Source organism: Danio rerio, chromosome 7 (genome assembly GCF_049306965.1).
Source record: "Danio rerio strain Tuebingen ecotype United States chromosome 7, GRCz12tu, whole genome shotgun sequence".
In the NCBI taxonomy this organism is placed as follows: Eukaryota; Metazoa; Chordata; class Actinopteri; order Cypriniformes; family Danionidae; genus Danio; species Danio rerio.
The window spans coordinates 18,925,668-18,938,450 of record NC_133182.1 but is presented as its reverse complement, the minus strand read 5'-3'; the positions used below and the strand labels follow the sequence as shown (position 1 = coordinate 18,938,450).

The window sequence follows — 12,783 nt, the reverse complement described above, 5'->3', positions numbered from 1 at the left end:
AAGGTGTGTACAGTGCATCCAGAAAGTATTCGTAGCGCTTCACTTTTTCCACATTTTTTATGTTACAGCCTTATTCCAAAATGGATCAAATTCATTAATTTTCTCAAAATTCTACACACAATACCCCATAATGACAATGTGAAAAAAGATTTTTTTTTATTGTTGCAAATTTATTAAAAATAAAAAACCTGACATATCACATAAGTACAGAGAATCTAGTTTCAGGAGTCGCTTCCGTCTTGCCACTCTACCATACAGGCCTGATTGGTGAATTGCTGCACAGATGGTTGTCCTTCTGTAATGGCTCGTTTCCACTGACTGGTACAGTACGGTACGGTTCGGGTCGGTACGGGTCACCTTTATCAGGCTTGCGTTTCCACTACCAAGGGTACCCTTTTGGTGGGCGTGGTGTATGACAAAGTTTCAGTCGACGTCATTTTCGCTCAAGAAAATGTCACAATAAAGCTGCACAGGTCGTTCACATATCATATAAAAAGCACTTCTCACAAAACAGACGCTTTACACACATAAATACTTCTGTATAAATGTTTATTACTGACTTTTCTATAGACAGGAGTTGTTTATAACTGCAGATCAATGACAGTGCGAAATAGCCTACTGTAACGTCTATAATTATATTAAATAAATGAACATATATGAACACATACAGACCCTTACAGTCTCCGATATGTTACCAACTACAGAAGAACTACACAAAGCAGACATTTCGTCGTTAATTAGGTTCAAAACAACACAAAGTATAGCCTACAGTCAGAGTAAACCTCTCATCTGTGTCTGTAATCTTCAGCAGCACATGAAGCATCTGTTAGAGAGTCATTCCATCATTCCCAGTTCATATTAGTCCAAAAGGGGATAATAAAGATTAAAACAAGGCAGTTTGTTCACGTTTGCTGAAGAAATAACGTGCTCCTTGGCTTCGCCTTTTTTTCCGCGCCCCACTCTCGCGTTTGTCCTTTTTTTTCTGAATGTGTCACTCTTGTTTGTCAGCTTTTCACAGGATCGGGTTTCCAAAAGCTTGTCAATAATCAAGTGCATGTTTTTATCATCAGCTCAAGAAGTTTGTTATTTTAGATAGAGACGCGCGGCGAGCGCAAGGAAGAAAGCGAAACAACTCAGGCTTCAGACTGGCTCGTAAAAAACTACGCAGCACAGGGTAAATCCACTCTTCTCCATGGCTTTGTGGCTGTTTATCATGACGACGACAGGGTTTGTTTGCAGGATCGACCATGGCTGCATATGTATATATAATTCCACTGTAATCTCTCGCTGTGTATTTCAAACATGGCGGGTCCAAACATGGCGGCTCCTGTTTACATTCTGGCTTGTTGCGTCTACGAATGACGTATCTCTGTAAACCAATAGCGTTCAGCTGCGCGTGTAGCTCCACCTTTTGGGACCCTTTCTGCAGTTTGGGACCCTTTTGAAAGGGTCCCGAAAAAGTGGTATTTGACAGTGTTCCACTTTTGACAGTGGAAACGGCCATAAAAGCGTACCAAACCGAACTGTACCGTACCGTACCGTACCTCTCAGTGGAAACGGGCCATAAGGTTCTCCTCTCTCCACAGAAGAACAGTGGAGCTCAGACAGAGTGACAATTGGGTTATTGATCACCTCCCTGACTAAGGCCCTCCCCCGATCACTCAACTTAGATGGCCGGCCAGCTCTTGGAAGAGTCCTGGTGGTTCCAATCATCTTCCACTTACAGATGATGATGGAGGCACTCATTGCAACTTTTAGAGCAGCAGAAATTTTTCTGTAACCTTCCCCAGCCTTGTACCTGAACACAATTCTGTCTCTGAGGTCTACAGACAATTCCTTTGTCTTCATGCTTGGTTTGTGCTTGACATGCACTGTCAACCCTGAGACCTTATATACACAGGTGTGTGCCTTTTCAAATCATGTCCAATCAACTGAATTTACCACAGATTAACTCCAATTAAGCTGCTAAAAATGTGGAAAAAGTAAAGCGCTATTAATTGATGCACAATATATTCTTTTATTTATACCTGGTAAAACAGATAAAGATGTGAGAGAAACGAGCTTCACATATGATGCTCCTGGCACTGAAATATCTTCCTCCTCCTCATTCTCCTCCTCATTTTGCTTCACTTCATCCTCGACTTCAGGTTGCTTGGGTATGGGCCTAGCCTGAAAGCAAGATCCCCATTACAGACAGATACAATAAATAAAACACAAAAACAATGCGAAGACATTCTGTAGATGTTCTCACCTGCTCTGGTAAGTGCAGAATGGTGTGAGATGATTCAGGGTATTCAGAAAGAGCTTTAAAACCCTGGCTTGCAACCACTGAGTCCTGATAAAGCCAGAAAAAAAATTTAAATTATACCGTTTTTTTTATTTATTTTTTAGCAAAGGTATAGTAGATATTGGGCTGTCAGGATTATAATGGCTGATGATTAATTGTCTAAGAAATAACTGTGATTATATTTATTAATTGTCTGTTTTGTGGCCAGTACAGTAACCTAATATATGGCCAATTATGAACATGTACTTTATATAAAATTATAATTAATATAATTAAATATATGTGCACATTTTGGTAATCTAACAGTTTGAAAATAAATAGGTAAATAGACATTTTGCAATATTTTGAAATACATGTAAAGCATGTGTAAATATATGACATATTTTTTATATTTGGGAAACCAAACATGAACTTAACAATTGATTTGTCTATACAGGGGTTGGATAATGAAACTGAAATGGCTGGTTTTACACTACAATAATTTAAATAGTATGGCAGGGCCTCCTTTTGCAGCCAATACAGCATCAATTCATCTTGGCAATGGCATATACCAAGTTCTGCATAGTGGCCAGAGGGATTTTGAGCCATCCTTCTTGCAGAATACATGATGCTGGTGGAGAAAAATATTTCCTGACTCGCTCCTCCAAAACACCCCAAAGTGGCTCAATAATGTTTGGATCTGGTGGTTGTGAGGCCATAGATGTTCAACTTCACATTCATGTTCATCAAACTAGAGGTCTGCATTCCTGCGGGACCCGAGCAGATTTCTTGTGGCGCGGGAATTAATTTCCGAATAAAGTGCGGGAGCAGTCGGTTACTGGTGTAATTTGCACAAGAGTGGGCGGTGCAACAATATCGCTCCCGACTCCTGAGTGAGCGAGCACGCATATATATATGTGTGAATGAGAGAGCCTGATGCTGTGTTTAGCTTGATTGTTGATGTTTATATATGTGTGTATGTGTGTGAATGAGAGAGAGCTTGGTGCTGTCTGTGTGTGTGTACGTGTATGTGTGTACGTATATGTGTGTGAATGAGAGAGATAAATATGTGAGAGACATAAATGTGTATTTACATAATATAAACAACCAATATCACATGAGCAGTACTGCCATATGGCTGTATATCAGTACTGGTAGCATGTGTGTGTAGGTCGCAGTATTTGTCAAACAACAGTATAATGAGTTTGGTCTTTTGCTTGGCGTGCAGAGTGATACACACAAAAGCTGGATGAGTATGTATATACGTTACATATGTAACATTTATACACAAATGCTGTATTAGGTAGATTTGCTACTGAAAAGCTATGTTATAATAGTATGTGCACACACACACACACACAAACACACAATTTTGGGCTTGACTGTACATGCATATACATACACTGACCAACCACTTTATTAGGCACACTTGTACAACTGCTCATTAACGCAAATTTCTAATCAGCCAATCACATGGCAGCAACCCAATGCATTTAGGCATGTAGACATGGTTAAGACAATCTGCTGCAGTTTATTGCGAGCACCAGAATGGGGAAGAAAGGTGATTTAAGTGACTTTAAATGTGGCATGGTTGTTGGTGTCAGATGGGCTGGTCTGAGTATTTTAGAAACTGCTGATCTACTGGGATTTTAATGCATAACTATCTCTAGGGTTTACAAAGAATGGTCCGCAAAAGAGAAAATATCCAGTGAGTGGTAGTTCTGTGGGCGCATATGCCTTGTCGATGCCAGAGGTCAGAAGAAATTGGGCAGATAAAAAGGCTACAGTAACTCAAATAACCACTCGTTACAACCGAGGTATGCAGAAGAGCATCTCTGAATGCACAACATGTCCAACCTTGAGGCAGATGGGCTACAGCAGCAAAAGACCACACCATGTGCCACTGCTGTCAGGTAAGAACAGGAAACTGAGGCTACAATTCGCAAAATTGGACAATAAAAGAAAGGAAAAACGTTACCTGATCTGATGAGTCTCAATTTCTGCTGCGACATTCGGATGGTAGGGTCAGAATTTGGCTTCAACAACATGAAAGCATGGATCTATCCCGCCATGTATCAACGGTTCAGGCTGGTGGTGGTGTAAAGGTGTGAGGGATATTTTCTTTGGCACATTAGTACCAACTGAGCATCGTGTCAACACCACAGCCTACCTGGGTATTGTTGCTGACCATGTCTATCCTTTTATGACCACAGCTACTTCCAGCAGGATATTGCATATTTATGCCATAAAGCGTGAATCATTACAGACTGGTTTCTTGAACAAGACAATAAGTTCGATGTACCCAAATGGCCTCCACAGTCACCAGAACTCAATCCAATAGAGCACCTTTGGGATGTGGTAGAAGGAAGGATTAAGGCAGTTCTTAAGGCAAAAGGGGGTCCAACCCGGTACCTAATAAAGTGGCCAGTGAGTGTAAACATACATGCCACTGATGGTGAAGTTTTGTAACTAGAGTTACTAGTAAAGTGATGCCGCACAAATGAAATTTACATATCAACCTCCAGCAAAAACATCTCGAATTTGAAAGTGAAAGTAAAAGACAAGTTTTCTTGCTAAAACAGCATCTTTGTATTACAGGTTATTTCTTCCCCTTTTACAGTATTTGAGCCAAACTAATTTTGAACCAATCAAATAACCACAATTAGACACAGAGAAGCAACTAAAACATGTCTACCTATACACGGACACATAAAACGGCACAATGACTTTTAGAAACTATTGTTGGATGACTAGTAAACCGTCCTGCCCATCCCTACTCTTCATTACCATTTGCAAATGTCAGCACTCACCTGACTAAGAGCGTAGCCCCATAAAACACCCACTGCCTCGCTTCCGAATTTCTGTAGGGGAAAAGGACATAAAGCTTGAAGTCATTTGTCCTGCAGTGTATATGAAATGTGAAGCTAGAAATACCACACATATATGGCAATGAGAAAGTACGGTGATGGTCTCGTGCCTCATATTCCTCTGTTTTGACATTTAAATCTGGTACTAATGCCAGAAGTTCAGCTGTGGCCTTCAGGACCAGCGGTCTGGTGTCAGAGAGGAGCTTAGGAGAAAGAGCCTTCCATGTAGAGCAGATATCAACTACCTGAAGCCAAAAATATGAAAGGAGAATGCAAACGTTTAATGCAGTGTTACCTTATTGATTAGCCTGTACACTAAAAAAACATGTCCTGTCAATAAGCTGATTGGTGTGCATGTGAATGTGTTCAGTGTGACTCTCTGAAGACTGACCTCAGCTCTACAGAGCTCCTGTAAGGCCTGCAGTGCCAGAGCCACAGGGGTGGCCTGGTCTTTCCGGGAGAACTGCAGCAGTGTGTCTCTGATGGCAGCCAGCATGTCTCCTCCATGCTGGTACGGCCTGGAACAGAATGCACATTATAGCAAACACAGAGAATGAATGAGATCAAACCAGTGCAGAGATGTTCTGGAAATCTGTGATGGCGGTTCCATACTGTCATGACTGGTTCACATAAAATGCGTAGCAAGCATGAACAGTGCATTACTTGATTTATTTTTAGTAATACTTTTATAATAACTGCACACTATGTATCATTCATTAAGCATTAGCAAATAGCTAAATCCTCACTCATTAAGCATTTATTCTATTTATTTTATTATTTATTTGTTTATTGACACATCAGCAACTTATGCCTATGTCATGACAAAATGGATACACATAAAAATATTACATGATAAAAAATTTTTTATTACAATAAAAAGTGACTTAGACATACAGTTGAAGTCAGAATTAATAACCCCCCTTGCATTTTTTTTATTCTTTTTTTAAATATTTCCCAAATTATGTTAATCAGAGCAAGGAAATTTTCACAGTATGTCTGTTAATATTTTTCTTCTTTTGGAGAAAGTCTTATTTGTTTTATTTCGGCTAGAATCAAAGCAGTTTTTTTATTTTTGTAAACCATTTTAAGGTCAAAATTATTAGCTTATTTAAGCTAAATTTGTTACGATAGTCTACAGAACAAACCATTGTTATACAATAACTTGCCTAACTACCCTAACCAGCCTAGTTCACCTTATTAACCTAGTTAAGCCTTTAAATGTCACTTTAGGCTGTATAGAGGTGTCTTGAAAAATATCTAGTCAAATATTATTTACTGTCATCATGGAGGAGATAAAATAAATGAGTTATTAGAAATGAGTTATTAAAACTATTATGTTTAGAAATGTGTTAAAAAATCTTCTCTCTGTTAAACAGAAATTGGGAGAGAATAATTCAGAATAATTACTCTGATATAATAATTCAGAATAATACTACTAATTCAGAGGGGCTAATGATTCTGACTTAAACTGTATATAAAAGATAGAAATAAATACAATACACACAAAAATATATTCAAAGGTAAATATGATTTTCAATTACATTTTTTGATAAATAATTTTAGATTCTTCCTGGAGGTTTCTTTCTAGTACTCTCCTTATAAAAAAATTGGTCTAATGGTATTTAAACTTCCCCATTCCAAAAAAAATAAGTTTCATGGTAAAAGCAGCTTGGCAGTAACCACATTTAGGTGGTGCTTTTTTATTCAGTAAATACAAATGAGTCAACCTAGAATGTCCAATTCGACATCTAGTATAGACAGTTTGTTCATGCCTGGTCTTAAAATTATAATTTGCAAAATGTCTTTCATTTATTTTCAGGTTAATTTCATGTAATTTATTATGTATGCAGTTGTCCCATTCCCTTTACTTATTAAGCATTAACTCTACATTAATAGACATTTGTAAACAGTTTATAAATACAGCTACAAATACTGTGTTCTTGACTTAAAAGCACATTTATAACGTGCTTAAGGATTGTATTTTTATGCTTTGTTACTTAATTTTTCAATACTAAATTAGGTATTGCAGTAACTTGACTTCTAGTTGATCATTTGGTATCAGAAGTGGCTTATATGAAAGGCAAAGGTCTCTAGATTACGCTTATTTTACCAAAATAAAATATGATCATGCCTTGTATTTTAATTCTTTAATTAGGACAGTAAGGTCCGACTTTGCTAAGACAAAAGTCTTGTCACTTAACAGAAATAATGTACAGTATAGAATATAAAGTCATGCTGCAGTGAAAAAATAATTAATATTGTGTATGACTCCCATGAGCTTGGAGGACTGCATCCATGCATCTCTGCAATGACTCAAATAACTTATTAATAAAGCCATCTGGAGTGGCAAAGGAAGCGTTCCTGCAGGACTCCTAGAGTTCATCAAGATTCTGTGAATTCATCTTCAATGCCTACTCGATCTTACCCCAGACATGCTCAATAATGTTCATTTCTGTTGACTGGGCTGGCCAATCCTGTGGCACCTCGACTTTCTTTGCTTTTAGGAACTTTGAAGTGGAGGCTGAAGTATGAGAAGGAGCTCTATCCTGCTAAATAATTTGCCCTCTACTGTGGTTTGTAATGTAACGGGCTGCACAAATGTCTTGATGCTTCAGGCTGATGATATTGCCATCCACTCTGCAGATCTCTTGCATGTCCCCATACTGAATGTAACCCCAAACCATGATTTTTCATTCATCACACTTGATTTCTGTAATAATCTTGGGTCCATGTGGGTTCCAACAGGTTTTCTGCAAGATTTGTGATGATAGGGATACAGTTCAGCAGATGATTCATTTGAAAAATCTACAATTTTTCCAAACGATCAACAAGAAGTCAAGTTATTATTTGTTGCTCTGACAACTGAGATCAACAACAAGACTTTTATCAGGGAGTGCAATTGGTGTTTTAATAACATTCAGAATGAGTAAAGTGAAGGATTAATAAACTATTCAAATCAACATTTATATATCTTATTATTCAGGCATATAGTAATGTTTACTTTGTATGTTGATAAATGTGCTATTAACACATCCAGTTTTGTGACCTGATTTGAAGTGTGGACTATGCTTCAGAAATGCCATACAACACATACGTGAGCGAGCAGCATCCAGATTTAAGGTTTTAATATCAAAAAGTAGTGCAAATACATTGTATGTTGAATTTTTGGATGAATTACAGTACTTCAGAAGCTAATAGAGTCCCGTCTACCATGTCAAATAACTCAAGCACAATGTTTTGGTGAAGCAGACCTCTCTCTGCAGATGTCTCTGACACAGGCAGCTCTGGCCAGGATTTGCTCCCACTGTGTATCTTTCCCCATGACCACAGAGGATTTGTCTAGCTGGCACATCAGTCTCTGCAGGTCTGGATACACACGGTCCTGTAAAAACACCGTCAAGAGTCTCATAAACATCTCTTTGCAGAATGAAGACATTTTCAGATATATCAAAAATATTGGTATTACTACAAAAGTAAAACATGAAATTATTAAAATAATGCAATTTGTAAATCCTTTTTTATTTTTATCATTATTCAAACCATTATGCATGTAACCTTTTGAATCTGTTACCTACACAAGCTGATGAAATTAATAGAATAAACAGAAGTATCTTAGCAGTAGGTAGTGCTGTCGCCTCATAGCAAGAAGGTCGCTGGTTCGAACCTCGGCTCAGTTGGCGTTTCTTTGTATAGTTTGCATGTTCTCCCTGCCTTCACGTGGGTTTCCTCTGGGTGCTCCGGTTTCCCCCACAGTCCAAAGACATGCGGTACAGGTAAATTGGGTAGGCTAAATTGTCCGTAGTGTATATGAGTGTGTGTGTGAATGTGTGTGTGGATGTTTCCCAGAGATGGGTTGCAGCTGGAAGGGCATCCGCTGCGTAAAAAATTAGCTGGATAAGTTGGCGGTTCAATCCGCTGTGGCGACCCCGGATTAATAAAGGGACTAAGCCGACAAGAAAATGAATGAATGAATGAATGAAGTATCTTAGACATAAAACACACATTTAAAAATGTAATCAATGTCTTAAAGTAGTAGGCTTAAATGTAATATCATATAATATATAAATTTTTATATTGTTTAAATTAAATTGAAAGCCTCTAATGGTTTATATAGTTTATTGTTATAATTTATATATATATATATATATATATATATATATATATATATATATATATATATATATATATATATATATATATATATTTAAATATTAAATCAGTAAGCTAAATAGAAGTCTTTCAAGCTTAAATATAAGATATAAACATAAAATGATCTTAAGTAAAAGTCAAGTCATAAGGTGAAATTTCTTGAATATAATAATATATAAATAATTTTTTTGATATATTGTACTAAATTAGTACAATAAACAAAAAATATAAAACTTTTATCAAAATATACACATAAAACATTTTATATATTATATTTAGATATAAAAACAAAGTTTCTTAGACTCAATAATAATAGATAATAATAATACATAATATCATGTAAATATAAAGATATTTAAAAGCACAAACAAACTGAGTTAAATGTGAATATTTCCACTTTGATTTAATATGAAATAAAAAAAGCTTAATTATGAAAGCTCTAAACATAATACAGTTAAAGTCAGAATTATTAGCCCCCCTTTGAATAGTTTTTTTTTTTCTTTTTTAAATATTTTGCAAATGATGTTTAACAGAGCAAGGAAATTTTCACAGTATGTCTGATACTATTTTTTCTTCTGGAGAAAGTCTTATTTGTTATATTTCGGCTAGAATAAAAGCAGTTATTAATTTTTTAAACACAATTTTGAGGACAAAATTAATAGCCCCTTTAGGCTATATTTTTTCTCGATAATCTACAGCAGGGGTGTCTAAACTCGGTACTGGAGGGCCAGTGTCCTGCAAAGTTTAGTTCCAACCCCAATCAAACACACCTGAGCTAGCTAATCAAGCTCTTGCTAGACTTTCTAGAAACATCCTTGCAGGTGTGTTGAGGCAAGTTGAAGCTCAAATCTGCAGGACACCGGCCCTCCAGAAACAAGTTTGGACACCCCTGGTCTACAGAACAAACCATCATTATATAATAACTTGCTTAATTTCCCTAACCTGCCTAGTTACCCTAATTAACCTTATTAAGCCTGTAAATGTCACTTTAAGCTGTTAAGAAGTGTCCTAAAAAATTTATAGTCAAATATTATTTCCTGTAATTATGACAAAGATCAAATAAATCAGTTATCAGAAATGAGCTATTAAAACTAATATGAGAAAAAATGGCTGAACAAATCTTCTCTACATTAAACAGAAATTGGAGAAAAAAATAAACATGGGGCTGATAATTCAGAGAGGCTAAAAATTCTGAGTTCAACTGCATATAATATCAATTAAATATTAATCAATAGTGCATTTTCACGGATGATTTAAAAGATTTAACATGTTTCATATTACAAATACAATGCATATGCATAATAATAAACGCAAGTGAATTTGGGGTGGCTTCTGATTTTGATGATGAAGCAGTGCATCATGGCCACAGACATCTGACTCCCCTTAGAGAAAAAGTTTAGAGTAAACCACACCTGTTTTTTCCACAGCAGAGCCAAGAGACGCAGAGCCACAGGCCTCAGTCTAGATGAACTGCCCACAGTCTGAAGAACATGAAGCACCTGCGGGATACACAACTGAAAGGCAAGAAAAAAAGACACATATCATGATAACCCTAAAACATACTGACCGGTGAACAAAGCTGGAGACATGCAAACCCGCGTAGTTAAGACATGCTTTTATTTGCATAATGCATTAACCGATGCTTAAATGATTTTAATTCTTTAGCAGTGAATGACAGGACAGATTCTGCTCCTAAAAATAAAAGTATCTTACAGATTTTGAGAAAGCTAAAAAAAAACTTCTTCATGCACTAGTTCATTCTGAGACTTTGGGGCTTTTTAAAAGTGTTTTTCATTGCATATGAATTTCCATTACCTATTATGAATGGGGAAAAAACAAAGCGATGTTGTGTTTTGCATAATAATAATATTAAATAGTTTGAGCTTCAATATTATTTTTTCTGAATTTAATAGCAATTATGAGAGCAACAATGAATAATCTAAGTCAGATTTTGGAACATTTGGAAGCATATAGTCTAACATCCATATTCCTGGCATATTTGCATGATTTAACCATACAGCATGGTGACTGCATTTAACCTAAGTGACTGCCAACTGATGAGCAGGAAAAGAATAAAAGAATAAATTTATAATATTTACTACTAAAAAAAAAAAATATGTGAAAAAAATGAGACAAAAAAACATTACACGATATAGAAAATGCCGTTTTGATAAATGAAAATTAAACTCTGAAGCCACAAACAAAAGTTTCTGATATTCCATGACTTAGAAAAAAAATATAAAACAATTACATGACCCATAGAAACTCTGTTGCTCTTCAAATTGTTTTCTAAAATATGAGTGATAAGTGATCAAAAGAAACACCCAAAATCTTTTTCTGGATAAAAATGACAGAATAATATTAACCGTAAACCGTAAACTACTATTTAGCGAAAGAATGGTTACGTAAAAATGTATCTGCTTTCTTTACACAAACATTCAAAAACAGAAAACATTTGCTGAAAAAACATGTATTGATTGAGTTTCTGTATTCTCTTATGAGATTAATGGTTCATGTTGTGCATCGTAATGGCTTTACCTTATGAGTTCCCAGTTTGGGCAGAGTATAGAGAACAGAGAGAGACAGAGCTGGATCAGATACTCTGCTGAGCTTGAACATCAGCACAGGGAGCAGACACGGAACCTGGAGGTGCACATCAGACAATTAAGCAAACAATTAACACATATTTAAGAACATTAGGAGTTCCTTTTCTTAGATTTAATTTTTCATTAAAAATTAGTTTAAATATAATTATACAATTATACAAATTTACAGTATTGCGTGTTATCGCATTTTTTTGCCTCCCAAATGATATTTTATCCATGTTAAAGTCTACGTGAACTGAAAGTTGCTAAAAATCATTTTATATATTGATGTACTTCTGAAACAGAGTATTGATAAGGGCCGGGCCTTTGTTTTTGTATATCATTCCCTTGTAGCAAACTAATAAGAGGAGCGTAGTTAAGAATATTGTGGCTTTTTTGTGTAAATGAAAAGATACATTTTTTTACCAAATAAATAACAATGCGCGCAGAAAAATAAACTTTGCCAATTTTAATTTCACACTGATTTTACAGATAAAACATGATGAATAACTGTGATTTTCCTTTTAAATCTAAAAAAATATTATAAATGCTAATAATAATAATAATAATAATAATAATAATAAATATTAATAATAAATATTAACAATAATAATAGCTGTTATTTTATACTATTTTTGGTAGGGACATTAGTAATAGGCTTATATTTTTGTCACACTTGCTGTAAGTTAAAGCAATCGAATCATGTACATATACATGTACATGTAACAGAAGCCAGCAAATGTAGTGCTGTGCAGATAAACCTCACTCCTCTGACCTCTAAAGGCTCTAGCGACAGATGCTAGAGGCCATGGTCTTTAGCCTCTGTTTTAGAGCAACCAACTTCCATACACACACAAAAAATAAATAAATAAAAAAACTATTCACCGGTTCGATGCCAGCTCAGACTGGGTTGGGT

The 12,783-nt window shown here is 35.9% G+C and overlaps 1 protein-coding gene across 2 annotated transcripts in view; it reads right to left on the bottom strand.

The window, feature by feature from the left end:
* The window catches only part of focad (focadhesin), a 105,324-nt gene that overhangs the window by 37,056 nt on the left and 55,485 nt on the right, over positions 1-12,783 (bottom strand). For both annotated transcript variants that reach the window (NM_001423838.1, XM_073906039.1), the window contains 8 exon segments: positions 2,028-2,169; positions 2,252-2,335; positions 5,077-5,127; positions 5,244-5,378; positions 5,525-5,651; positions 8,385-8,515; positions 10,695-10,796; positions 11,821-11,925. In NM_001423838.1, the coding sequence (NP_001410767.1) occupies positions 2,028-2,169; positions 2,252-2,335; positions 5,077-5,127; positions 5,244-5,378; positions 5,525-5,651; positions 8,385-8,515; positions 10,695-10,796; positions 11,821-11,925 (877 nt within the window).